The sequence below is a fragment of the Pelodiscus sinensis genome, chromosome 4 (assembly GCF_049634645.1).
Source record: "Pelodiscus sinensis isolate JC-2024 chromosome 4, ASM4963464v1, whole genome shotgun sequence".
Classification (NCBI taxonomy): Eukaryota; Metazoa; Chordata; order Testudines; family Trionychidae; genus Pelodiscus; species Pelodiscus sinensis.
The window spans coordinates 43,512,324-43,538,375 of record NC_134714.1 but is presented as its reverse complement, the minus strand read 5'-3'; the positions used below and the strand labels follow the sequence as shown (position 1 = coordinate 43,538,375).

At 45.7% G+C, this 26,052-nt stretch overlaps 1 protein-coding gene across 13 annotated transcripts in view; it reads left to right on the top strand.

Annotated features, from left to right (window-relative positions):
- Positions 1 to 26,052, top strand: part of TTLL5 (tubulin tyrosine ligase like 5) — a 280,508-nt gene that overhangs the window by 145,623 nt on the left and 108,833 nt on the right. For all 13 annotated transcript variants that reach the window (XR_012903377.1, XM_075926843.1, XM_075926842.1 and 10 more), the window contains 4 exons: positions 2,927 to 3,060; positions 3,527 to 3,640; positions 4,407 to 4,808; positions 6,610 to 6,800. Coding sequence is in view for 12 of the 13 variants with exons in the window: in XM_075926843.1 (XP_075782958.1) it covers positions 2,927 to 3,060; positions 3,527 to 3,640; positions 4,407 to 4,808; positions 6,610 to 6,800 (841 nt within the window). In the remaining variant the exon portion in view is untranslated. The remainder of the gene's footprint in view (positions 1 to 2,926; positions 3,061 to 3,526; positions 3,641 to 4,406; positions 4,809 to 6,609; positions 6,801 to 26,052) is intronic.

Genomic DNA, 26,052 nt, shown 5'->3' with positions numbered 1-26,052 from the left:
AGCCCTTGTTGCAGTTACCAGGCTGTTGCAGCCAGATATTATCTGTAGCTTGGAAGTAGGCACTTTTTTACTGGCCCCGTCTGCCTGCTCTTACACTGTCCTGTTTCCCCAAACTGATGTTGCATCATCAGTATCTGCAGCATGAAGCGCATGCTGGATATTTTTGCCATTAGATCTACAGGACAATGGCAAAAGACATTACTGCTGAGGGTTGAAAAGTTTCTAGGCATGTTCTCTCTGTTTCATATACATAAACATATACATAAACTATAGTGGAAAACATTACCGTGCATGAGTATTTCCAGTTTTAAAACATCTCGTCTGTTTCCTGCAACTCAAGCCATCCTTGTTGATGATGAGTGCTTGTTCTGTAACATAATCAGACACACACCAGAGACAATGGAAGCTAAGAGTTACCACTTGTTAATTAGAGTTTATCCAACAGTCCCCTCATAACCTTGGTGCCATTTATGTAGGTATTTGTTTTATTTAGAAGTATATGCGTACTCAGAGATTGCCTAGTCATAGGCTTTCAACAACCTTGACACAACTTAAAATATAACAAAAATTAATACCCAATCATAATTGTTTAGTACAACTCACTGTAATCTACTACCAACAAACCAGAGAATCCAAAAACTTAAATCACCCTTCCTTCCACCAGTTTGTCGCCCTTACATATTCCTACTCTTCAGATGTCTGAGAGAAAAAAGAGCCCTGAGGGTCAAAAGACTTATCCAAATAGGTGGTTCTTTCCCCCAAAGCTCAGTGTTACCAGTGGCACACCCCGTAAGTGTGAATATGCAAATGGTATTTTGCACAATTGACAGCCAGCAGTAATTACTTTACCTTACTGGACTGTGATGTGTTGTGACTATTGATGGCAGTACCCTTCTGCTGGCTTGCTTATCCTGTGTGCAATTGTCACTTTCTAGGATGCAGACCAGTGAGGACTCTCAGCTCCCCCTGCTATAACCACTAGACCCCATTCCCTTTTCAGAATCAGGCTAGCATCCAGTCGTCCTGGCTTCCCGCTATAATCACTAACTGTCCTGCAATCTTTGGTGCCTCACAGTGCTTTGCTGTTGTATCTTCCCAACTGGCTTGGTCACAAACAGCATACAGGTCACATCTTAAGTGTTTGTATATAGCTATAGCCCTGGTCTTGTAATTCTAACTTCCTGCCTGTCAGCAGCCCAGCAGTCACACTCTGGTTTCCAGTGCCTTGGTTGCTACCTGCTGGGTGACTCCAACATATTCCCAGCCCCCAGTTTTTCCCAAAATCATGTGTTCTACACTGTCCAGTCTTCTCCTGGGGAGCTCAGCTATTAGAAGTCCCCTTTATGTGGTCAATCTGCAACAGTTTGCTACTTTAACTGGAGTTATCCAAACAAGTCAGTTTTTACATGGTACTCAATTTGTTTTGATGAAAAAAATAAAACAAGTTTATTTAACTACAAAGAGAGAAATTTTTAAGGAAATTCAAGTACACAGCATTAAAATCAGAAATGGTTACAAGAGAAATAAAGATAAAATATTTTCTAATAGCTAACACTTAACAAACTGGATTTGGTTCAGGGTAAAATCTTTATCATATGCTTCCAGCTACGTTTTGGACTAAAATTCCAAAACAAGATCATCTCCCAAAATCAAAGGGCTAGTTCCTTTGTCGTGTTAGGTGAAAGAGCGGGAGGGAAAGAGAGAGATCCTGGAGTGTGTTTGCCCCTCCCTTGTATAGTCCAGTCCTCCTTTGAAATGCATTTTTCTGAGGGTAACAGCTAGATTAAGTTCCTTCCTCTTGTGAGTACACATGTATGGAATCTTGGGTGAAAGAGGCTCCATGTTGTTGCTTGCTAAAATGCAAGTCCATCTATTTCTGTCCCATTTAGTAGCCAAAGAATGGCCACTTGACAGGTAATTGCCAATCAACTTTGACACCTGGCTCAAAGCATTAGCTTATCCTTTGTCTTTTGGGAACAGGTTTACCACCTCTCCAGTCATGTCATGTCTGATAAACACACTGCAGTCATAATTTCAGCTTGTGTTCATAACTGTACATATAGTGATCCTGCATTATTGACCAGTGAGTTACTACTTTTCAGATGATATCTCACAAGATATATTTTGTATAAAATATATTACAGTATTATATAGGGTTGCATTTGGCAACAGCCATATTACATGATCATGAGATGATGCTGAAGCAGCATCAAAGATCAGGAAAGGAAAGGAAAATAGCTATTCATGATACTAGAAATACAGCTCAAGATTGCTATGAATTGAAAGCTGAATGACTGGCACTTGTCCCAGATGTGATAGAGGCCTATGACACTGGGATAGGATTTTATTTAATAATTTTATAACCAAGAAAATAATAAAAAGAAGTGTGAAATATTTTTGTGGGACCCATAAAAATGTTGACTGCTTCCCTTGGTGATTCTGTGAAATTGGTTATTTAGTGGGCTTTCCTGTTACTCTTGGAATAAATCTCATTAATGTTTAATATAAAACACAGGTCATGCTGAAGTCTGTTACAGTATTGATGGCACTAGGTTTGGTGAGCACCTGAGCGAGCACTTGTGGAATCTTGCTAATGACAGCTGCTTAAAACTGAACCCCCCTCTTATCTAAGACAACTTCCCAAAAACAGCATATAAGGTTTGCACTGGCTCTCTGTTTAGTCTTGGAAGGTTCCTGAAGTCCCTGGGTTTTCCCGCACACATCCTGGGAGTGGCACCTGAACAGGAGTCTTTCTGAGCTGTTCTCCACAATACAGACTTGAGCATGTTCTAGTTCCAGACATTCCAGTAATTTCTCTGGCTTCTTGTTCCTCTTCAGCCTGATGATCTGTTTGCATTGTGATTCTGAAGCAATAGCAGGAGCTCATAGAAGCCTCATATAGGCCCTTTCTTTTCCTCTGTCTCAGTGAGAGTGACCTGGAGGAGGTGCTGACATATTATACACACAAGAATAAATCAGCAAGTGTTTTTCTGGGAACAAACTCCAGGACCACAAAGCCTAGCAGCAGCATCAGGCAGCCAGAAAGCAGGGCTCAAGGAGGTAAGTGCCTTGTGCAGTACTGAGACAGAGAGCTTACAAGAAACAGGGGTTGGCTCTGGTGACCCCATATAAAGTTGAGAAGAAGGTGGAACTCAAATGGGGCATTGTCTAGGTTGAAGTAGGAAGCCCAATAACGAGATGAGGAGCCTGAGTGTGATGAGTATGACACTGTCATGATAGGTTGTCCTTGCATTGGTAAGGGTGCAGAGCAGCTCAGAGCAGATGGGTCTGATAGCTGAGTGATTAGTGATTCCAACATAAGGAAGGGGTAGGTTTCTAGCTTGCAATCTGCATTAGCTAATGCTGTGAATCAAGCCAACAGACAGTGATAATAGAAAAAGGTAGGCCACAATAAATATTAGGAAGAGACTCCAGTGTGTGTGCGGTATTCAGACCCTGAAGTCCATTTCTCATGGTACAAGCAATTGAAATTGTTCTGCTTCCTGACTTTGAAAATTCATTTCAGATCTTCCTGAGAAGGTGGAAGACGTTAAAAGGAATCAGCCCCAACATTCAGTGACAGACTCAAGTGGAGAAGGAGAACTGAGAAGTTACAAGCCCAAAGAAGCCAGGCCATCTGGTAAATCAGGGATAGAGAACCTAAAGCCCAGGGGCTAAATGTGGTCCCTGGTTTGCCTGGATCTGGCCTCTGAGGCTCAAGGCTCCCCCCTCCCAGCATTGGAGAGTCCATGCTGGCACTCCAGCCTCTCTGTTACCCCCCAGTGGGGATGGAGCACCTAAAATCTACTGGTCTGGGTCCCTGGAGGCTCTGGTGTGTGAGGGGAATATGAGGGAGTGTCTTTCTCCTTCTCAATTGGGTAAGGGTTTGGCTGTTGGGGTTTTTTTGGTTTGGCTTTTTTGCATCTTGTTTGTATGTACCCCTGATTGATTTTCTGTGCGTCAGCAGCATCCGACCCTGAAAAGTTCCCCTGCCCCGGATAAGTGAACCCATCCAAACCAAGGCAAGGGTAGTTCTGCAGTGACCGAGGCAGAAGCTGAACCTCCTGAGTAGATTTAAAACTACTTTGAGTAACTACTCTAGTCAGACTCTAGATGCAGAACAAGCTGAGAGTCTCCCAGTCCTGGCTCTGGGGGAAGATTACTGGGTGAAGAAATAAACTCTTCTGCAATTAAAGATCTCTGCAAGATATTTTGAGCCTTGGAAAAGGATATGCCTGAATCAGATCTTGGTTCTTGTCAGCCCTTGTTGGTGGATGAGGTTTTTTTTGGCTTCCTTCAGGCCAATAAACACAGCCCCTGGGCCTCATTGCTGTTGTCTTTGGGGCTCTGGAAAATTGCTTAACTTATGTAACATTCTGATTAGTTTGTTTGTATTGTTTTAACAGGGCCCCCGTCTTCCACGGAAAATGAGTCAAAATTACTCGGGTGCAATCCCCCTAATGCTTCCTCCTCTGTTTCTGGTTCCTCGATCCAGAGAAGCATCAGTTCCCAGCTGTCATCTCATACCACAGCCTCGAAAATCACACAGGTGCCTGGTCACCACTCTTCCCTGGTTCTGCTAGCTGGCTCAAAACTGACTCAGTCCCCATCCTCCCCACCTTCTTTCCAGAGCACAGTCCCTGACAACTGGTCTGTCTCCACAAATCCAGTGTCCCACCAGACGTCTAGCCATGCAGGGTTGCATCGTTGTCGGTCTAGCAGCTATACCATTGCACCCTTCTCGTCATTTCAAAGTGCTACTCAGATCTACAGCCAAAGACTATCCCGACCATCCTCTGCTAAAACAGGTGAGTGTGCTGGGATGTGTGAACATTTAATTGGGCAAATCCTGTCTTTTGTCAGTCAAAGTTTTTTTTAAGAATTCATCATACTGTCCTTTTGTCCCTATGGCTGCAGTGATCAGTCTCAAGTTGGCTAACCCAGTTACCATGAAGAGTAGAGTACAGGCAGCGTAATGACAACTAAGGCTGCTCAGTCAAGGCAAAGTGTATGTCATCTTTACCAGCTCTGGGATAGCCAGAAATGTATAATTTTCAGAGATGTGAATTTAGCTCCTTTCACCATTTCTGCATTCTTTTTTGAGAGAAAGAAACCTCTCCTTGCTCATAATTTTTTTTTTTGTGCTGATGAATGGGGAATTGAACTGGTTCAGTCAGCATGGAATGGAGAGGCTTTCACCCCAAATAGCAGTGGGAAATGATATATGTGAGAAGGGGTAGTTGTATCCAACCACACAACTGATGCATAATCAACACATGGTGATCTCTTATTGTTAACCGTTTTCAGGGCAGTTTCAATAGTATAAAAGTCCTCTATGGGGCTATACAGGGTTCTTGTTGCTAGGGATTCCTATCTTTTCTCCAGGAGATTTATCAGTAGAAGTAGCAGTTAGTCACAGGTTCAGAGAATGGTCAAGGCCTCCAAGTAAAAACTGAATGGGTCGGTGTTTGAGGCAGGGGTGGGCAATCCAAGATTTTGGTAAATGGTCAAGGGCCACACTTTTTGATGGAGGGAGTGTGGGGTTTGGGAGAGAGGATGGGTGCAGAAGGGAGCTTGGGATAGGAGACTGGGGTGCAGGAAAGAGTGTGGGGTCTGAGAAAGTAAAGGATGGAGTTATGATCTGGGGCAGAGGCTTGGGGTATGGGATCATGGAGGGGGTATAGGGCCTGGGGAAGGGGCATAGGAGAGGGTGCAGGGTCTGGGAGGGTGTTGTGACCTGGGGGAGGGGAGATGCTGAGGGTTTGGATGATGACCTGGGGCAGGAAGGGGTGGTGACCAGGGACGGGGAGTTGGGGAGTGGAAGAGACTGGGATGCCAGAGGCAGGCTATGGCCTGGAGACGCTTACCTAGGCAGCTCCCAGCCAGGAGCCCTGCAGGACCCTGGGGCAGGCTCCTTACCTGCCACAGCCCAAGGCTGCTCAAAATGTGACTTCTCCCTGTGGCTTTCTGTTCTGGGCACCAGAGGGGCGGGGAGGCTTCATGTACAGCTTCTGTCCCCCAGCAAAATCTCTGAGTTCCCATCTAGTCAATGGGAATTGAGAGATTTTTACCAGAAGGTGGGGGCAGCACACAAAGGCTGTGTCTACATTGGCACCCCTTTCTGGAAAAGGGATGCTAATGTAGACTTCGGAATAGCAAAATCCGCGGGGGATTTAAATATACAAACAACTTTAGAAACAACTTTCCTCTGCACACTTGGCTTCCAAACATCCACTGACTTTCTGGGATGGAGTACAAGAATATCTTCACTCTCTCTTAATCCCCATACCTTTGCTGCTCCAATTCCAGTCACTGCTCTAATACAGATAATTAATAAATGAGAACAAACAGCCAATGTCCGTTGAAACTGGGTTCCATTAGCTGTTTTATCCTGAGGTGCACGAAGATTCAGTATTGACATGGAGAAGCTGAGATGTGCACAGTGTTGCAGAAAATATCCTGCTGGCTTTTATTTCTATTGTTGAAAGTATATAGCTCTCTCCTATATAATTCAGTGTTTTTAACCCTCCTCAAAGGGCACGAAGAGCTCTCTGCAACCCAACATGTTGCTTTACTTTTCTTAGTTTATGAAAACTCTGTATTTGGCAGGTTCATGCCATCGCAGTCCAAGTGGGCAGTGCATGGGCTCAGCCAGGGTGCACAAGGATGAAGAAAACAGCTCTTCCCAGAGCAGACGTTACAACCACAGTATTGTAGCAGCAGAGCTGCAGCGGCTAGCGGAAAAGCAAGCAGCCAGGCAGTATTCCCCACCCAGCCACATCAGCCTCCTTACGCAGCAGGTATGTGGGCAGTAAAGTTTCCCTGGTGACAATAGAAAGGAGTGGCATATTCTCCTGAGTTTGAGCCAAGGACTGGGACAGACTGTTCTAGGAAGAAAGAATCTCAAGGAAGCATATTTCCTTCCCTTTTGCGGTGGGATTGGGGACTAAAACTCCCTTCGATTATAGTAAATTGCATGGGGAAGTGCTTGAATCCCTATTGCTCAAATGGTCAGATTGGACAAAGTACTGGAAAATACATCGTTAGAACAAAATCTGCCCCAGCTGTCAGTAGAGAGGATTGATGGGGAAGTAGGTTTTTCTCTAATCTCATTTCTTAAAATTTTTACTCCCTTAAACTCAAATACCTCATTCCTCTGTTGACTTGTCATGCCATGCTGTACTATGGCATCATATGGGGAGTTTTTAACAGCCCACCAAAGTGTCTAGGTCAGTGCCAGTAACTGGACTATCAATTATTATGCTTATTGCCAAAAGCAGCTTGTAAGGCCTTTGTAGCAGCCTTAGCATAACTAAGTAGGCTAGGAAGGGAGGGATAGTAACCACGAGAACTAACTAAGACCCTGCACCATCCTCTTGATCTTTCTTTTAAATTGCTGATGTATGCAGTTTTGAAAAACTACAAGTTTGTTTATATTTGATTCTTGTGTGTGTTTGTCATGAGACTGCAGACTTTGCAAAACCACATCTGTATAACTAATAGCTTGAAACTTATTGCTTAAACTGCTTGCTCAGTGGTTACTGTTGATTGACAAGCTATGTGATATTTCCCGCATCATGAGTGGAAAGGGGATTGGGTCAAGTAAACTCTGCTGTAAATCCATCTTAACGTCTCTAGCCGTAGTCGGAAGTCTGGGCATCTGAAGGCTGTTGACCACTGGAGACTACTCCAAACCTTTGGAAGTAACTATTAATTTGGGGTGCTCTATATATAACCTGTTGAATTTGTTTGTGCTTGTGAGACTAAATAAAGTAAAGATTTTAAGTGAAAGAATTCTTGTGTTGTACTGCTTGTGCCAGTCATCTGTCAGAAAGATGTGCTGAACTTCCATTGATTTATTTCCTGATGCCACCTCACATAAAGTAAAGTTACCAAGAGTTTTGGGTGTAGAAGACCCTGGATAACAGCATCATGTGGGAATCAAACAGTATCAAACTGATGAACCCGGCAGAACGTGTCTGTTTCTGTAGAAATGCCTGGGCAAGCAGAATGATAGCACAGGAAGTTTAGAGAGAACACTTGACAGGCTAATGGGGTTTTCATAAAACATATTGCATTCAATTCCTAACACCATTTTGAAGTTCAAGGTAGTGTACCGTATGGCAACCCTTTTGCTAAAAAGGCCATCATTCTAAGAACGCATGACCAGGCCCGCCGATGGGTGAGGCAAAGGGGGCAATTGTCCCGGGGCCTGACAATTCAAAGGGGTCTAGGGCTCCCAGCCGTCAACATTGCATCTATTGCTGTTTGAGGAGAGCTCAGGTGGGTTCTGGATGGGGATATTTTCTGATGAATAGTAGTTTGTTGTAGTGAATTGTATACACTGCTGTTCTGTTCCTGTTTTAGTGTGTGTTTTTGAATATTTGTTGGGGTGCCTAGCACTGGGTGTGTCTTGTTTATATTTTAATATTAAAAAGAAAATTTGGGCACGTGGGTGACTATCAGGGATTGAATAGATTATGGACTCTTCTGTCTCTAAGTTAATGGTCCCACTTCATTCCATGTAGCTTTGACCAAATCAGTCAGTTCATGTAGCTAGAGTTGTGTATCTTGCATCAGTTTTCTTTGCCAGTATAGAACTGGCCTAAATCTGATGTGACATTGGTGGGAGCAATGAGGGAAGCTTGAATTGCTGTGCCCATATAATGAAAAATCTATATAATTCATTCTGATTCTGAAACATAATGTTTTGATTGACCTGAAACCATCTCCCTTCCCCACTGTTTGGAATGGAAGAGATTTCAAAATTGTGAAGCTTTCCCTGAAGCGAAAAATCTGATTCCCACTATTCTACTTCTTAATGTCTCCTAGCTTTGCATAGAGAGCTTCAGCTGTTCTTTGTCCACTAAATAGCTGATGGGATTCTCATGGCTTTGTCTGGCTTTCCTTTTATATCATTACTGATGAGACACATTTGACTAAAGATAGGGGGAGAGACAGGAAAATAAACACTTGAGTACCTGTCCTTGGTGGTATAAAGATGAAAGACTGGAGTGTAGCCTGATGGTATGTATTGCTAGGCATCATCTCAAGGCATTGAGAGGCATCTCAAGGCATCTCAAGGCATTGCCCAACTAAGAGTACCTTAAGTTACAGAATGGCAAAGCAGAAAAACCCAAGCAGGAAGCCTACTGATGAACTCAACTCTTCCTCTCCAGTTGCCGTCAGGGGCAACTTTTCAGTTCTGTGCTGGCCTTTGTCTAGAGACATTCTGTCTCCTGAGTGACTGGTAGTTGCACTTTAAGACATACACAATTTTCTCAGCCTAAAAATTGGTAAAAAAACCCTCAAAAGGTAACAGTTTAGAGGCATCACAACATAACTGTAAAGTCCAATGAGACCTAGCTGAAATAGAGACAATCTTGTTACATAGAAGGCACCTGGATAAGAATATCACTTATTAGTAAAGTTGTTTGAAATCACTTCCATAGGCTTGGAGACCATGTAGTTTAGTTGTGAGGAGGCCAATCTGTACCACAGAAACTTGGATTGGATTTCATCATCGCTAATTCATTATTTGTTGTTTTAGGCCAGTGATACTCAATAGGCAGCCCATGAGCCAGATGTGGCCTGCCAAGGCTTCCTGTTATGGGCCACCATGTGCTGACTATCATTTGCCTATGACTTCTTTAGTAAGTAACATATTGGCAGTGCTTAATTGCTTGGTTTGTAATGAAAGAGGTGCTGGGGCTCTGCCTTGGCAAGACCTAGCACAAATTAAGCATTGACTGACCAGCAGGAGAGTGACAGCTGCTGGTTGGGTGCTCATCTCTGAAGGCAGCATCACTGCCAGCATCAGCACAGAAGTAAAGGTAACATGGTCTGGCATGGCCACTCTTATTTTTGTGCTGTTGCAGACAGCAGCACTACTTTCAGAGCTGGATAGCCAGAGAGTGGTTGGTGCTGGCCAAGAGCTCATAGGTACTGGGTTGGTAAACTGCCAAGCCTAGAGGTGCCAGAATTCAGCCCTAGCCTAACAAATCCTGGCATAAACTGCTTATTGGATCTGAAATTCTCATGATAGCATCAGCTCTGAACTAGTTAGGGTACCACCTATGTTCCCTGTAAGCTGAATGCTTCAGCGGCCACCCAGGAGAGATTCAAATGCTGCTTAGCAGATTAGCAGAGCACGCACAGTACCATAGCCATTAGCATATGTTTCTACTGGAGGAGCACATCTGCACATGCTTCTGTGCACATCACAAAATTTATTCCACACACAGATGGAAACAAATTAGAGAGCACTTTGGACGCCACTCATTTTTTTCATTAGTGAAGGAAATGGAATGAAAAATGATCGTGTGGAAGTAAATGCAAAGCCAACAGCAAAAAAGGAGCTCTTACCTCAAACTAGAAGTGGATTTTCTTTTTATTACGCCACCTCATTTAAACACAAAACCTTTGTGTTTAATATTCCCAAACTACTTTATACATCTGTAAAGTCATCAATGTAAGACACAACTTTGAATTAAAGCACAGTAACTTCAATGCAGCCTATCTTCCTGGCAGTGTTGCAAGACATGACAAAATTGCAAATCTGAAGTCTTCGTATCACACTTCAAATATCATTCTCACAACATCATCGACTATCCAGGAAAAAGCAACAGCTCCTTCTCTTTGAATAATATTTGTACTAGCTAAAAAAGAAAAAGGATTTCCTGGATGCTGAGTTTATGAAGGAGTACATGTTGGAAATGCTGAGGAGCTTTTTGCCAGAGATGAAAAACTTTGTGAATCATGTAAAGCAAGGTCACCTGACTGATTCCACAGCATTGTGAAGGTTGGAGGTAATTTATGAGTGTTGTTTGTCATCACTGCTTTCTGATTTAAAACCCACCAAATTAGGGATGTAAAAGGTTAACCTATTACCCGTTAAGCATAATCCTTACTAGCATGCTTACCGGAATAAAAGGTTAACTGACAGCCAGGCTAGAGCAGCCCCCTGCTGGACACAGGCAGGAAGCTGCTCCAGCCCAGACAGAGCAGCACCCTGCTCACAGCACAGTGCAGTAGACCTGGCCTGAGCAACTCCTGCCCACAGCACGGCCAGATTGGAGCAGCCCTCCCTGCCACGCGTAGGGAGCTGCTCCAATCTGGTTGGGCTCCTTGCCCACAGGATCTTGGTTAACAGGTTAAATGTAATGTTTTACCGGTTAATTTTTTTTTAAAGTATTTTACAACCCTACATCAAATACATGTCTCTTACAGTGGCTGAATCAAGCAATGTGAGTAATGCTTCCCCAGCTATTGCTTTTTGTTAGATTTTATTATGGTGAAATTTTCAAGGAGGAGTTTTTGTGCTTAATACCATTAGAAGCCTACACTATAGGAGAGATCATTTTTGAAAATGTAAAAGGCTTTTTTGAAGAAAAAAAATGGTTAAGATCTGCAGAAAGTAAACTTGCTTTTTACAAACTGAGTTCCCTCCATGTCAGGGAAAGAGAAGGGTTTTGCTTCATGTTTAGCCGTGATACACCTTTTATTAAATACACTTCAGTGTGTCATTCATCAAACTATCTTGTGCATTAAGTTATCTGGGGACTTGGAAAAAACAATGGCTATTGTAATGAGATTAGTGAAATACATACGCTCAACTTGTATCTTACAGCTTTGTCTTTTAAATCTTTTTTACTGTTTCTAATCCCTACTGTTCCTCTCTGCAGTCTTCCCTGGCCCCAAAGCATCCAATTAATATTTCTTTTCTTATTGTTTAATGTTTCATTCTCTGCACTGAGATGCTTAAATTTCTTGTAGCTACTACGCCAGCTGGCTGTTGAAATGACATGGTTCAACAGGAAATTTTAAGAGCTGATCGCCAAAAACATGTAAATATATAAACAAGACATTTCGGAGTATAAATGAGGCAGGAAACCTGAGAAAATTAGTGGGTCCCAACTCTGGACTACCAGAGAGAAAAATAATTCAGGAGAATAAGGGCATTGCAGAGAAGTGGATTTGCATCATACTTCACCAAAGAGGATGTTGGGAAGACACTACCCCAGAATTATTATTTTCAAAGAATGAAGTTGAGGTGCTGTCAGACGGAGGTGTCAAAAGAGGAAAGAATGGAATAAATTGATATAGAGCAGCTAGACCCCTGGCCTGGATGGTCTTCCCCCCAAGGTTTCTGAAGGAATGTAAAAATGAACTGATTGAACTGCATCCAGAGGCTCACAAGCTTCATCTTACTCCATGGCTCCTTCAGGGTTGACAGTGCAACCTTTCACTTGCACAGATGAAATACAAAGGATAATCCCTAGCTGTTGCAAACAGAGCACAAGAAGAACTTACCTTTTTACAAATGGCAGCATTTCTCCCAGTGGGTCAACAACAGAGCACTTCAGCTATGGTCAACACAGCTCACAACGGTTTTAGAGTACTTCCTCGCACTCAAAACGCAAAACCAGTCTAACGCATCTCGTAATGGGCATCTGGCGGCCATATCAAGTGAGTGTGACATGGTGGGCAGACAAATTCTTTTCTCTCACCTGGTCACCAAAAAATTCATGAAAGAATTTAACACCTTTCCTGCAATAAAACCAATAGTCCCATCTTAGGATCTCATCTTAGTCCTAAACATTTGACTAGCCCTTCATTTGAGTCCACGGTGACACACTCCCTTACACACCTTTCCATGAAGATGGCATTCTTTATAGCAATTACAACAGCCAGAAGGATCCGTAAGTTAGTTGTCCTCATAGGCAACCCACCGTTTGACATTCCATAAAGACAGTGATACTAGGACCACATCCAAAATTCCTTCCAAAAGTAGTCTCACATTTCCACATCAATGAGCCTATATACTTACCAGTCTTCCACCAGAAGCCTCATCCGGATGCCAGTGCCACAGCAACTCCTTGGATGTCAGGCATGCAATTGCCTTTTACCTGGACAGAACAAGACAATTTAGTCAATCACACAGGTTTTTTGTGTCAATAACAGGCCGCTCTAAAAGACAAAGTGGTATCCAAACAGAGACTTTCTAAGTGAATTGTGAACTGCATTCAAGATGCTATAACATTAACAAACTTGCATTACCAGCACCCTTGCGGGCACATTCCACAAGAGCAGCGGCGGGCACATCAATGACCTTATTGCACAATGTGTCCATCAGATACATTTGCAGAGTGGCGACATGGGCCTCTATGCATTCTTTTACAAAACATTATGTACTAATGATCATATGAACATAATGATCAGCGGTCTCCAACCTTTTTAAGCACAAGATGACTTTTTAAATTTAAGTGCAATGTAAGATATAGCTCAAACCCAAATACCCTTGTCCTGCTTCCTTCATCCCCCTTCTTTGAGGCCCTGCTCCTGCTCAACCCCTTCTCCAAGGCCTCGCTCTTCTCACTCCATCCCCCTTCCTCCTCCACCATCATTCACTGTCACCAGGCTGGGGTAAGGATTGGGATGCAGGTTCTGGTTTTGGCCAAAGGGATTTGGAGTGTGGGAGGGGCTCAAGGCTTAGCCTAGGTTGGGGGATTGGGGTCCAGGAGGGCTTTTGGAGTACAAGCTTTGGGAATGAGTTTGAGTGCAGAGGGACTCACCTCTGGGGCATTGGGTTGGGTGTAAGAGGAGGTTCAGGAACCACTGGCTGGCCACTGTTTAACTTAAATGGCTTCTGGGTGGTGGAGAAGTGGGGTTAAGGTGGGCTTACTCCTGCCTTGGCTCTGCACTACTCCTGAAAGCAGCTGACCTCTACAGCAATGGCTCCATAGTGCCATGTGCTGCCCCTCATCTACAGGCAGTGAGCCCACAGCTTCTACTGACCATGGTTCCATGTTATTGATCAATGGGAGCTGCAGGAGTGGTGTCTGCAGGCAAGGACAGCATGTGGAGACCCCCTGCTCTTCTCAGGGGCTGGTGGGACATGCCAGCCACTTTCAGGAACAGCAGTTACCATAGGGATAATTACTGCAGCCATGACAGGCTTGGCATTTTAGAAATCACTACTCCAAGAATTCAAATTAAGCATAAAAGAGAAATGAAAATTATGAAATCACCGACCAGTCAAAAACCAAAACTAACCCACTTTGCAAGCAGTAACAGAAGTAACAACCCCTCCATCCCCATATGTGTTGGGTCAGGAGATAAGAGTGAAGGACTGTGTGTGTTTGTGAGACTGAAAGAGGCGCACAAACTGTTGAGAGTGACAGAGATTTGCATTGCCAAGGTCCCTCCATCCCCTTCTCTGTGTGAAGATGGGGTACAGAAGTGGGGGGAGGAGGGACACCCTGACATCAGCACCCACTCTTCTCCCTCTCACAGCCTGCACAGCAAGCAGGAGGCTCCAGGGGGGCAGCTCCAAGGCAGAGGGCAGGAGCAGCATGGCAGTGGGTGGAGGAGCAACTGAAGTGCTAGCACTTGATAGCTTCCCAGCCAAACCAGTCAGGATCACCTGAGAGAGGCTCCAAGATCTACTGATAGATCCCGATCTACTGGTTGGTGACTACTTTACTAGATACTTACCCTTCACAGTGTACCACCTTTGGAATGACAGTCCTCTCAGCGATGTGCTGATGAGATCCGAAGTCCCTCCTTCCTAGAGGCTAAGGGTACTACTCCTACAGTGGAGTGCCCACACGGACACTCCTTGAAGAAAAAAAGAGAAGTTACTCATCTTGTGCAGTAATTGGTGTTCTTTGAGATGGGAGTCCCTGTGGGTGTTCCCCTCTGCTTTGGAGCTTTAACATCTCTCCTCAGTAGAGAAGGAACTGAGGGGACAGTTGACAGCGCATACCCACTGGCACGCTCACTACGTCATGAGCGCATGCCATCACCTAGGGGAATATAGCTGCTAAAAAGTTCCGATTATAAGTATAGGAGCACCAGGATACCTACAGTAGAGCACCCACAGGGACACCCATCTCGAAGAACATCAGTTACTGCACAAGATGAGTAACCTCTCTTTTACATGTTTACCAAAATAAATGCATTTTAACATCCCTACTGCTAACAAAAATTTGTACTCTGTTATTAAAGTTGGTTACTATCTCAGAGGATAGCATAGGGCTGGAGAAGGCAGGAAGCAAACCAGCCTTAGAGGCAGCCCCACTACACCACTAGAGACCATGATTGACTGAGAGAGCCCCCAGGATTGATCAGTTGATCATCACTGATCAAATGGTGACCATTGTTTAGAGAAACATAAGTCAGGGACAAAAACTTTGTCTCTGAACTATTAGAATTCTTTGAGCTCATTAGCAAAATAGTAAATACTATAGAACTGATTCTTCAAGTGTTTGCTTATGTTAATTCCATTGTAGGTGTGTATGTATCCACATATGCGGTTGTCGGATAATTTTGCCTTAGCGGTATCCATAGGGCCACCTGAGGTAGCCTCTGGAATACCATGCTCATACCATAGTATATTAGGCACCTGCCAGTTTTACACCTTCTCAACTTCTCCTTACTGCATGTGGTGATTAGTCAGAGCACCTCTCACCCTTCCTTGGCAAGTGGTTAGCAGTTTTCTCACCTTGTTAAGACCCATTCAGCCTTAAGGCTTTGTAAATGGTTTTAACTACTCTTAATAGTTAGTTATAGTTGAAGATAGTTAGTCGTTAGAGCCCCCAGTAGGACTTTGCCCCCAGGGTTCAAGCCCTGCACAGACTGTAACAGACCAATGCTTCCAGCCCTGCCTGTGTGGCTTGGACAGTCCATGAAGGGGTGATCCAAGATACCAAGGCCATCTTTTGCTCATTGGGGAGACAATACACTGCAGTCTGCTTGGAAGCCTTTCTGGCCTCTGCCAAGGCTTTGGCAGCCTCACAAGACCTCTGCAAGATGAAAAGACACTAGCTTCAGCTGACTCCACCCTTCTGCTGGAACAGCTGCAAAGGGGCCTCAATCTGGTGCATTACACCTGCAGTGACCTGGGCCTATTAATAAATAGAGAAAAGTCCATGTTGGACTGGTATTAACACACAGAGTTTATCAGAGAAGATCTTGACTCTACGTGGGCCAGAACTTTTCTTCCAGAAGTGTGGTTTCAGGCCAAGGTGGACTTCATCTTCCACATAAAAAGCCAGCTGCTCGCTACAGCCTGTACATATCTGCATCTGATGGGCTACATGACTGTGTGCACATATGTGGTCAGACATGCCCAGCTTCATCTAAGGCCTCTGCAAAGGTGGCTGACCTTGGTTTACATTCCTAGCAGGGACTTCTTAGACCAAGTGATCACAGTGCCATGCCACATCCTCTTGTCTTTGGAATGATAGTGGGACACGAGTTTGTGCCTCTAGTAGTTTCTTTTTTGATCCCATCCCTGTTTCTCACAAGGGCTAGGAAGATTCAGGATTGCTGGCTACAAAATTACCCAGCCCTTCATACAAATGAGCTCAGAGTGTTTCGTCTGGCCTGCCAGTTTTTCTTGCCCCACCTGAAGGGCAAGATGGTGCAAGTGGATAATACCACCATGATGTATTACATCAACAGGAAGGGTGGCACCAGGTCTTGACCCTTTGCCAGGAGTGCACAGTTTTTGAGACTTTTGTTTGTGGCGTGCCATTTACCTCGCAGCTGCCCACCTGCCTGGAACTAAGAACATCCTGGCAGGACCTTCTCATCTTACCACAAATGATTACTGCAGGGCCACTCAACTTCGGAAGCCCCGGGGACCACAATGATACCCACAGCACATGCCAAGGGCTGCAACTTAAGCATAGCTGTACATATATGCAAATAGCTTATTTCACACTGACGGGCATGAATACAAAGATACACAACACGCAGGCCCCATTTAAGTCAGATATGCTGATATTAATATAAAATGCAATATTTACCCGATTTCCACCCGTATGATAGCACTTTTAATGATCAATGACAGTTCAGCAATTTAACTACTAAAACATATATCAAGAGAATTCCATTATATTGACTACTTTTTTGTTTTGGCTTCACAATTTTAACAAATCTATCAAAAACTGCCAATACAATGTTTACTGAAATATAAGTACAATCAATGTGACGTTAAAGGCACTGAGCGGAGAAGTGGCATGACTAGAAAAGGAATTCGGGAATCCTGCTTCCCAGAATCCTGCTTCCCAGAATCCCTTCCTTTCCCCTGCCCACCCCACCAAGCACCAGCTGCCACAGTCCTCCCAGAGCAGAGACCGGAACCCCCAAATCTAACCAACAGATCCTCTGCCCACCTACAGGAAAGGAAAGAAGTGAGGCGTTTTAACATCCAGTTCCCTGCTCTAACCCAGCGCCCATGCCCTCCCCCAGAGCTAGTTACCCTCTAGCCCTCCCGCTCCAACCCAACGCCCATCCCCTCCACTAGAACCAGGTACCTCCTAGCCCCCTGCTCCAACCCAATGTCCCTCCCCTCTCCCAGAGCCAGGCACCCCTAGCCTCCCTGCTCTAGCTGCTACTCACGGGGAGGTGCTGCCGCTGTGGCAGGCGTGCTTTGTCATGCCTTTTGCTCCTCCTTTCTCTGACATCGGCCGGCAGACTCTGCTCACAGAGAGGCACTGCTGCTATGCCACCCCTCCCTCCCCACCAGCCAGTATCTCCTGCGCACGCTGCTTGGCTCAAAGCTGCTCGACACTGCCACTGGAGCCCCAGCAATGAGGCAGGCAGGCGGCCCAGAAAGCGGCTCAAGGTGCCACGGGCTGCATGCAGCCCATAGGCTGCATATTGAGTAACCCTGGGTTCTTCTTCCGCATGGGTGCTTGAGTCTAGGTGTTGGGCTCATCCTGGAGCTGCAGATGGGAGACTTTCAACAGCTGTAATCAGCTGGGCCGCACATGCACAGTTAGCGTCTTGCGCTGTTTGCGCCCTTAGATTGTCACGCACCGCCCAGCTTCCACTAGTTCCTCTCAACCGCCCTCGGTCGCAGCTCTTCTCTTCTCCTTCTCCTCACAGATGACGAACTGATCTGTCCTGTAAATACGTAGTTGTAAATAAGCTAACCATTTTTCTAATACTTTGTTCTTAGTTATTTAGAAGGAGAAAAACTGCTGTTTGAATTGTTCGCGGCTATGCCGCTTCTCTAGGCTGCTTACAGGCACTTGCCGACGCAAAAAATAAAATAAAATATATATATATAATAAAGATAAAAACAAAGGACTTAATTGAGTGAGCAAAATGCCTGGATCCCCAGGATTCAAGAAGTGCGCCCATTGCCGTGAGGCGATGCTGGCCTCTGATGGCCAATTGACATGCATAAGGTGCCTGAGGGAGGCGCATATTCCACAGAAGTGTCCTCACTGTTGTAAGCTTAAGGCCAGAGCCCGCCGTGATAGAGAAATGTGCCTTAAAATTCTGTTCGATAAGGCGCTCCAGCCTGATGTGCCGCCAATGACCACTCAGCCAGAAGTCACCCAAAAGCGCAGGGCGTCCTCTCCTGAAAAGGGCTTGTGTGAAAAGATAAGGCTGTCTCCAACATGGTCATTACCAGCTGATCCTACTGACAGGATTAGTAGGGGAGAGAAGCCCGGTTCCTCGGGGCTTTCCCCTTGCTCAGGCATATCATTTTCAGCCACAAAAGCTAAAGCAATCAGAACCTCGGCACCAGCACCACCATCAGCACTGAATGGCGGCACCCGCCCCTCACGGGCACCTCCAACACCCACCCTAACTGGAACAGTCAGCACTGCTGCCACCACCGTGGCCAGCACCAGACCAACCAGCACTGACTCATCGTAGCACCAACACCGAGGTCTCGGTACCGACAACGGCACCTGTGTCAGCACCGCTGGAACCGCAACATGAGCAGCCAGCACCAGCGACCTTGGCACTGTTATCGGCATCAAGGAAAGTTTGGAACAAGTCTGGTGCGGAGACAGGTACTAAGATCACCATCACCTACCTTCTCTCCTGGGCCATCACCTTCGCCTCCATTACATCATTCACCTCTGCAGAGGGTATATCGCCACCACAGTCCCACAGATTACTGCTATTCCCGAAGGAGCCCTTACGTATCTCATACATGACCATCCTGCCCTCATGTGGATGATTATCACAGATGGCTGTCATATTCTCTGGGTCCCTCCTACAGATGATCACTGCGTTACTCCTATTTGCCGATTCGGTCGCCCCACACCTCATACAGCAGGTGATATGACAGTGCTAGGTCATTTAGGCACTCCTCGCTGTACCACTCGCAACCATATTATGGCCACCATTGCAGATTGGTGCACTCCTCGGATCTCTACTGCTGACACCGCTCATATCATCATTCTCCATATTCCGATCGGTCCCCATCACGTCTCACCCCACCGCCAGAGACTTGTCAGAACTGGGAGCGCCAGCCAACTCTTCCCCCGCAGAGCCCCATAGCAGTGACCCTGCATTCAGAACCGGAGGAAGGGCAACTGTCGTAGGCGGATGACCAACAACCAGAGCCACCAACAACAGATCACTCGTCTTCGGCTCCTGATGAGGCAGTGTTTCCAGCTGATATGTCTCTGCCTGATGACTTCAGGCAATTCCAGGAGCTCTTTAAGTGTGTGGCACAATTCCAGGAGGTCCAATTGGCCAAGGTTCAGGCCAAACAATACCGTTTGTTAAAGAACCTCCATTCTCAACAGAGATCAAGGATCACCTTCCCCATTGATGAGGCCATTATAGAGGCTGCTGAACTCATCTGACAAACTCCAACTTCTGTTCCACCTATTTGCAAGCGAGCGGACAAAAAATATTTTGTCCCTTCCAAAGGGCTAGAGTTTTTGTTCAGTCACCCTCAGCCCAACTCGCTGGTAGTTGACGCGGCACAACAATGAGCGAAAGCACCTCACTGCAGGAACCTGGTGCCTGACTTAAAGAAGTTAGACATATTCGGCAGGAAGGTCTATTGTCAGCAACCCTCCTTTTACGAACCACCAATTATGCCGCTCTATTATCAAATCACAATTTTGATAATTATGCAAAGATAGCAGAGCTTCTCCAGTATCTCCCTGACTCTAAGAGGCCTCTTTTAAAAGCAGAGGTACAAGAGGGTTTCGCAGTGGCTTGAGCAAGCCTTCAGATCGCCCTCGATGTCACGGACACAGCAGCCCGCACAACCACAACAGCATTTGCGATGAGGAGGTCGTTCTGGCTTGCCTCCGCCTCCGTCCCCAAAGAGCTTCAGAGCAAGGTGGAGGACCTCCCATTAGACAGGAAAAAGCTGTTTGCCGAAAAGACGGATGAGGTCTTCCATTCTGGGAAGCATTCCCGGACAATGCTCCATACTTTGGGAATGTACACACCGGCTTTCTGGCGCAAAAGATACTTCGCATATCAGGAAAGATATGATTTCTCTTTCCAAAGGCAATAACATTGGCCCTTGGATCAGCTCTGTGCGAGGCACCGTCCACAACGCAGATGCCCCCAGCCTCCTTGTACGACAAACCCAGCAGCCACTAAACAGCAGATTTGATTGCTTGGTTGAGGGCGCGCAGCCAGTCCTTCACACAGACCAGGTTCATCAGGTCACCTACCATTTCACCACTGACTATGTCCCTATCAAGCTCAATGGGCGGAGGTTATATCAGACTGCTGGGTATTGTAATTGATAGAAGCGGGGCTCACTATCCCCTTCATATCCTTACCACCCATCAACCCCCCCGTCCCTCTTCAGGGACCCATCTCACGGAGACCTTTTGAGTTAAGAGGTCTATTGTTTCCTGTTCATAGGAGCTATAGAGGCTGTTGCAACTCAATTCAGAGGAACAGGGTTTTATTGTCATTATTTCCTCACAGAGAAAAAATCTGGCGGATGGAGGCCCATCCTGGACCTCAGAAAATTGAATAGATATCTCAGGAAGCAAAGGTTCAAAATGGTGATCCTCTCTTCTATAATACCGGCATTAGACAAAGACAATTGGTTCGCAGCCCTCGACTTGCAGGACGCGTATTTTCATATCGCCATCCATCCAGCCCACAGGCGATTCCTACGTTTTACCATGGGCGACAATCATTTCCAATATCGTGTACTGCCATTTAGTCTCGCAGCCGCCCCCAGAGCTTTTCCCAAAGTTCTGGCAGTTGTAGCAGCCTAACTGCAGCGCAAAGGAGTGATCGTTTTTCCATACCTCAACTATTGTCTTATAAGAGGAAGATCGAGGGAAGAAACACTACACATGATCAGGCTAACAAGACTCATCTTCTAATCGCTCTGTCTCATCATCAATGAGCAAAAGTCGACAACGGAGCCTACACAGGTCATAAATTTTATAGGCGCTCAGCTAGACTCCACTACAGCCCACGCATACTTACCACACAAGCACTTTCAGGCCATTCAAGACCTGGTTACCATCGTTACGATAGCTCCTATGCTACCAGTACTTACGTGTCTCTGTCTAATGGGGCATATGGCCGCCACCACTTTTGTGATCCACCACGCGAGACTTCATTTCCGTTGCCTGTAACACTGGCTGGCAACCGTATATATTCCCACCAAGTACAGCAAGCACACGTGGGTGACCCCTACTACCATAGTCCGCAGATCATTAGCCTGGTGGACCAAACCCCAAACTTTGCTCACTCGTGTACCTTTCCGATGTCAACAACCTTTGATGCTGCTAACTACGGATGCCTCCCTTATTGGGTGGGGCATCCACATGAATGGCATGTTGACACAAGGAAGATGATCTGGGACAGAGTCCTTCTTCCACATAAACCTCCTAGAGCTCAAGCAGTGTTTCTGGCTTGCAAGTATTTCTGTGCCCACATTGTGGGTGCAACCGTCAGGGTTCTGACGGACAATATAGCGATCATGTATTATATCAATTGGCAGGAAAGGGCACATTCCTGGTCACTCTGTGCACAAGCAGTTCTGTGGAATTGGTGTGTCCGAAATCTCATCACGCTAGTAGCTTCATACTTACTTGGCACAAGCAACATGATGGTGGACACATTCAGTAGGCACTTCCCACACAACCACGAATGGGAGATCCACTAGGAGATGTTCTCCAGGACATCTTCCGCACCTGGGGGTATCCTCAGATAGATCTCTTTGCTACCTACAACAACAGGAAATGTCACCAGTACTATTCGAGAGCAGGCATTGGCAACAGATCTCTTGGGGATGCATTATTAGTCCTGTGGGATGCACATCTGCTCTATGCCTTTCTAACTACGGTACTCATACCGAGAGTATTGGAGAAAATCAATGCAGACTGAGCCCGAGTAATTCTCATAGCCCCAGCTTGAATGAGACAACCATGGTACCGGTTCCTCGACCAGATGTCCCTACAACCACCGTGTCTACTGCCTCTCCTTCCAGATCTCCTCTCCCAGAACCACGGATCTCTGCTGCACCCCAGGCCAGAGACCCTGCCTTTAACAGCATGGCTTCTAGCTGATTCAGAATGAAGGAAAATCTCTGTTCGAATCGGGTAAAGGACGTACTGTTACATAGCAGAAGGAACTCAACGAGAAAAACTTACCTGGCTAACTGGAATAGATTCATGACTTGGTGTGGGGATAACCACATCGAGCTCTATACAGTACCGATGCATCAGATCCTAGAGTATATCCTTTCTCTTGAACAAACTGGTCTTTCTGTCGCCACTCTCCAAGTACATTTATCAGCAATTAGTGCCTTCCACGATACCATCCATAGGAGCTCGGTGTTCGCTCATCTGTTGACAAAAAGGCTGTTAAAGGGCCTTGTGACCCACATAGGCCCCAACCTCCCTCTTGGAATTTAGATCTGGTACTGGAGACCCTGATGTACCCATCTTTCGAGCCAATGGCCACAACCGCACTTTCCATGCTTACCATGAAGGTCGTTTTTCTCTTGGCTATTACATCAGCATGCAGGGTTAGCGAATTGGCAGCACTGATGTCAACGCCACCCTTCATAGTCTTCAACAGAGAATCACTTGTCTTGCTTGCCCACCCTGCCTTCATTCCTAAAGTCTGTTCACGTTTTCATATTAACGAACCAATTGTTCTTTGCTCCTTTTAACCAAAACCACATGCCTCCCCTGAGAAGCGTTACTCTATACTCTTGATGTCTGTCAAGCAGTCGCTTTCTATATTGACAGGATGTGAGACTGGCGTAAAACAGATCGATTACTAGTTTCCATAGCGAACCAATCTAAGGGCACCCCTTTGTCCTCACAGTGTGTCTCAAAGTTCATTGTGTCACGTATCACTACCTCGTACTCTATTTGCAACAAATCCCTTCAGGAGGTGCCAAGAGCACATTCTACCAGGGCTGTAGCCACGTCAGCTGCCTTTGTCAGAAGGGGGTCTCCCTACCTGACATCTGCCGTGCAGCCACGTGGCCTTCCAATACCACATTTATGAATCATTACGCAATAGTGCAGTGTTGGGCCGCTGACTCCATGGTGGCTTCAGCAGTACTTTGTCACTAATAACATTAATTATGGAGAGCATCCAGAGTACTGCTATGTAGTCAGCTATACTGGAGCACCCACGGGAACCGCTCAAAGAAGAAGTTACTCACCTTCGTGCAGTAACGATGGTTCTTCAAGATGTGTCCCTGTGGGTGCTTCACGTCCCACCCTCCTCCCTGCTCTGGAGCCTTATTCTTTCTCATTGCAGATAACCAAGCGGTGAGAGGAACTGGTGGGAGCCGGGCCGCGTGCGACGATCAAAGAGCGCGAATGGGGCGAGACGCTAACTACGCATGCACAGCCCGTCTGATTATAGCTATTGAAAGTCTCCAATCTGCGGTACCAGGATGAGCCTGACACCTACAGTGGAGCACCCATGGGGACACATCTTGAAGAACCATCGTTACTGCATGAAGGTGAGTAACTTCTTACTGCCTAATCTTCCAAAGGTGGAGGACTCCTCAGGTAGACCTGTTTTGCATCCTGTCAGGACAGAAAGTGCCAGATGGTCTCTTGCTTGATGTGTTCTCTGTGGTGCAGGAACAAGGATTCCCTGTCGGACATTTTCCTGATTCCATTGTCGGGAGCTCTGATGTACACCTTCAGACAGTGCTGTTGATTCACAAGGTCCTGCCAAACAAAGCAACTGTCATCCTTGTAGCCCCAGCATGTCCTCATCAAAACTAGTTTGGTATACTGCTCAGTCTTTTGGCAGCTATTGATGTGTAGCTGCCCCTTTGGCTAGATCTGCTCTCCCAGAACTATGGCAATCTGCTGTACCTGAATCTGGCAGCATTGCACTTGACAGCCTATCTGCTTCATGGCTAAGCAGGGATGAATATTGGTGTTCCACTGATGTCCAGTACGTCCTGCTGGGCAGCAGGGAACCCTCCACCAGGGCTACCTATGTGGTACAGCGGAAGTGTTTCACGTGTTGGGTCTCATACCATCATATGCGCATGAAAGAGACCCTGCTGCAGGACATCGTGAATCATTTGCTGCACCTTAAGCTCCAGGTTCTGTTGCTTTTTTGGTCAAGGTGCACATGAAAGCCATTTTGGTGATCCACCCTTTGTTTCAAGGCAGGTTTGTCTTCACATGACAACATGATTCCTGAAAGGCCTGGAGTGCCTTTACCCTCATATCCAGGAGCCGGTTTCATCTTGGGACTTGACTCTTGTGCTGTCTAAGTCTTATGGGTACCTCTTCAAGCCCTTGGCTTCCTGTTTCTTTCCTGGGTGGACTTCTTGTTAGTATTTTTTCATACCATCAGGTGTCTGAGATCAGGGCGATCACATCAGAACTGCCTTACATGATCTTTTACAAGGACAAGGTCCAGCTGCATCCACATCTGGCCTTTCTTCCCACTGTGGTCTGCCATTTCCATACTGGTCAAAAATGCTTACCAGTCCTTTGTCCAAAGCTTCCTGTGACCGAGGAGGAATGCAGATTGCACACTCTGGATGGCAAATGGGTGCTGGCCATTTACATAGATAGAATTTAGCTGTTCCCTAAACCAAGAGTAGTTCATTGGTCTCATGGACAAAATGAAGGGTTGCCCAGTTTCTGCCCAGAGAAGAACATTATGGATCACAACCTACATCCACTACCGTTATGAGTTGGCGAATGTTCGCCAGACAGTGATTGAGACAGCTCACTTAACTAGGGCACAGGCATTTTCAGTAGCCTTCCTTGCTCACTTGCTGATTGAAGAAATATATTGGGCTGCAACCTGGTTGTCCATCCACACATTCATTCCTCACTATTCACTGACCCAGCAAGCTCAAAATTATGCTGGTTTCAGCAGAGTAGTCCTCCAACTTGCAAAACTGTGAACTCTGAGCCCAACTCTGAGGATTCTGTTTGAGAGTCACCTACAGTGGAATCAATACAAGCAAGTATTCAAAGAAGAAAAAAATAGTAAGCCACCTTTTGTGCGTGCCATTCACCTCCCCCTCCTTCCCCCCGTTCATTAATATTTTTAAATACCCCTTCCAGTATTTTTCTCCCATTAGTGTTTTGTCACGTTAAAACTGATCAACTATTCCTATCTTTGTTTTCTGTCTGTCAGTTTCCAGTCTATGATATTACCTCTCAGTCCACGAGTTGCCTCTTGTAAGGGACTTTGTTAAAGTCTTTTTGAAAGTCCAAATAAAGTCCACCTTTTGTAACTGTTATTCTTCGAGATGTGTTGCTCATGTCCAATACATTGTAGGTGTGTGTATGCCCACATGTGGTGTTGTTGGAACCTTTTCCCATAGCAGTAAGGCAGGGCTGTCTGTGGTGCCCTCTGTTCTTTGAGATTTGTTGGTTATGTCCATTTCATTATCTGCCCCCTGTCCATCTGTCAGAGTTGCCTGCAAGAAAGAACTGAGAGGGCGTAGAGCTGGTGATGCCTAATATACTGCAGCACGAACATACCACTCCAGAGGGCGTCACAGCTGGCCCTAAGGAAACTGCTAAGGCAAAAAGTATCTAATAACCACACACATGAGTGTCCACACACCTACAATGATTTGGACATCAGCAACACATCTCTAAGAACAATAGTTACAAAAGTTGGGTAACCTTTTTATATTAGTTAGACAATCAAAAAGACTTTAACAAAGTCTCTTACAAGAGGCTCGGTCATAATGTTCTATCACGAACTGGAAACTGAGGGTAGGAATAACTGACCAGTTTTTAACATGGCAAAAGACTAATCAGAGTAAAACATTGGAAGTAATGT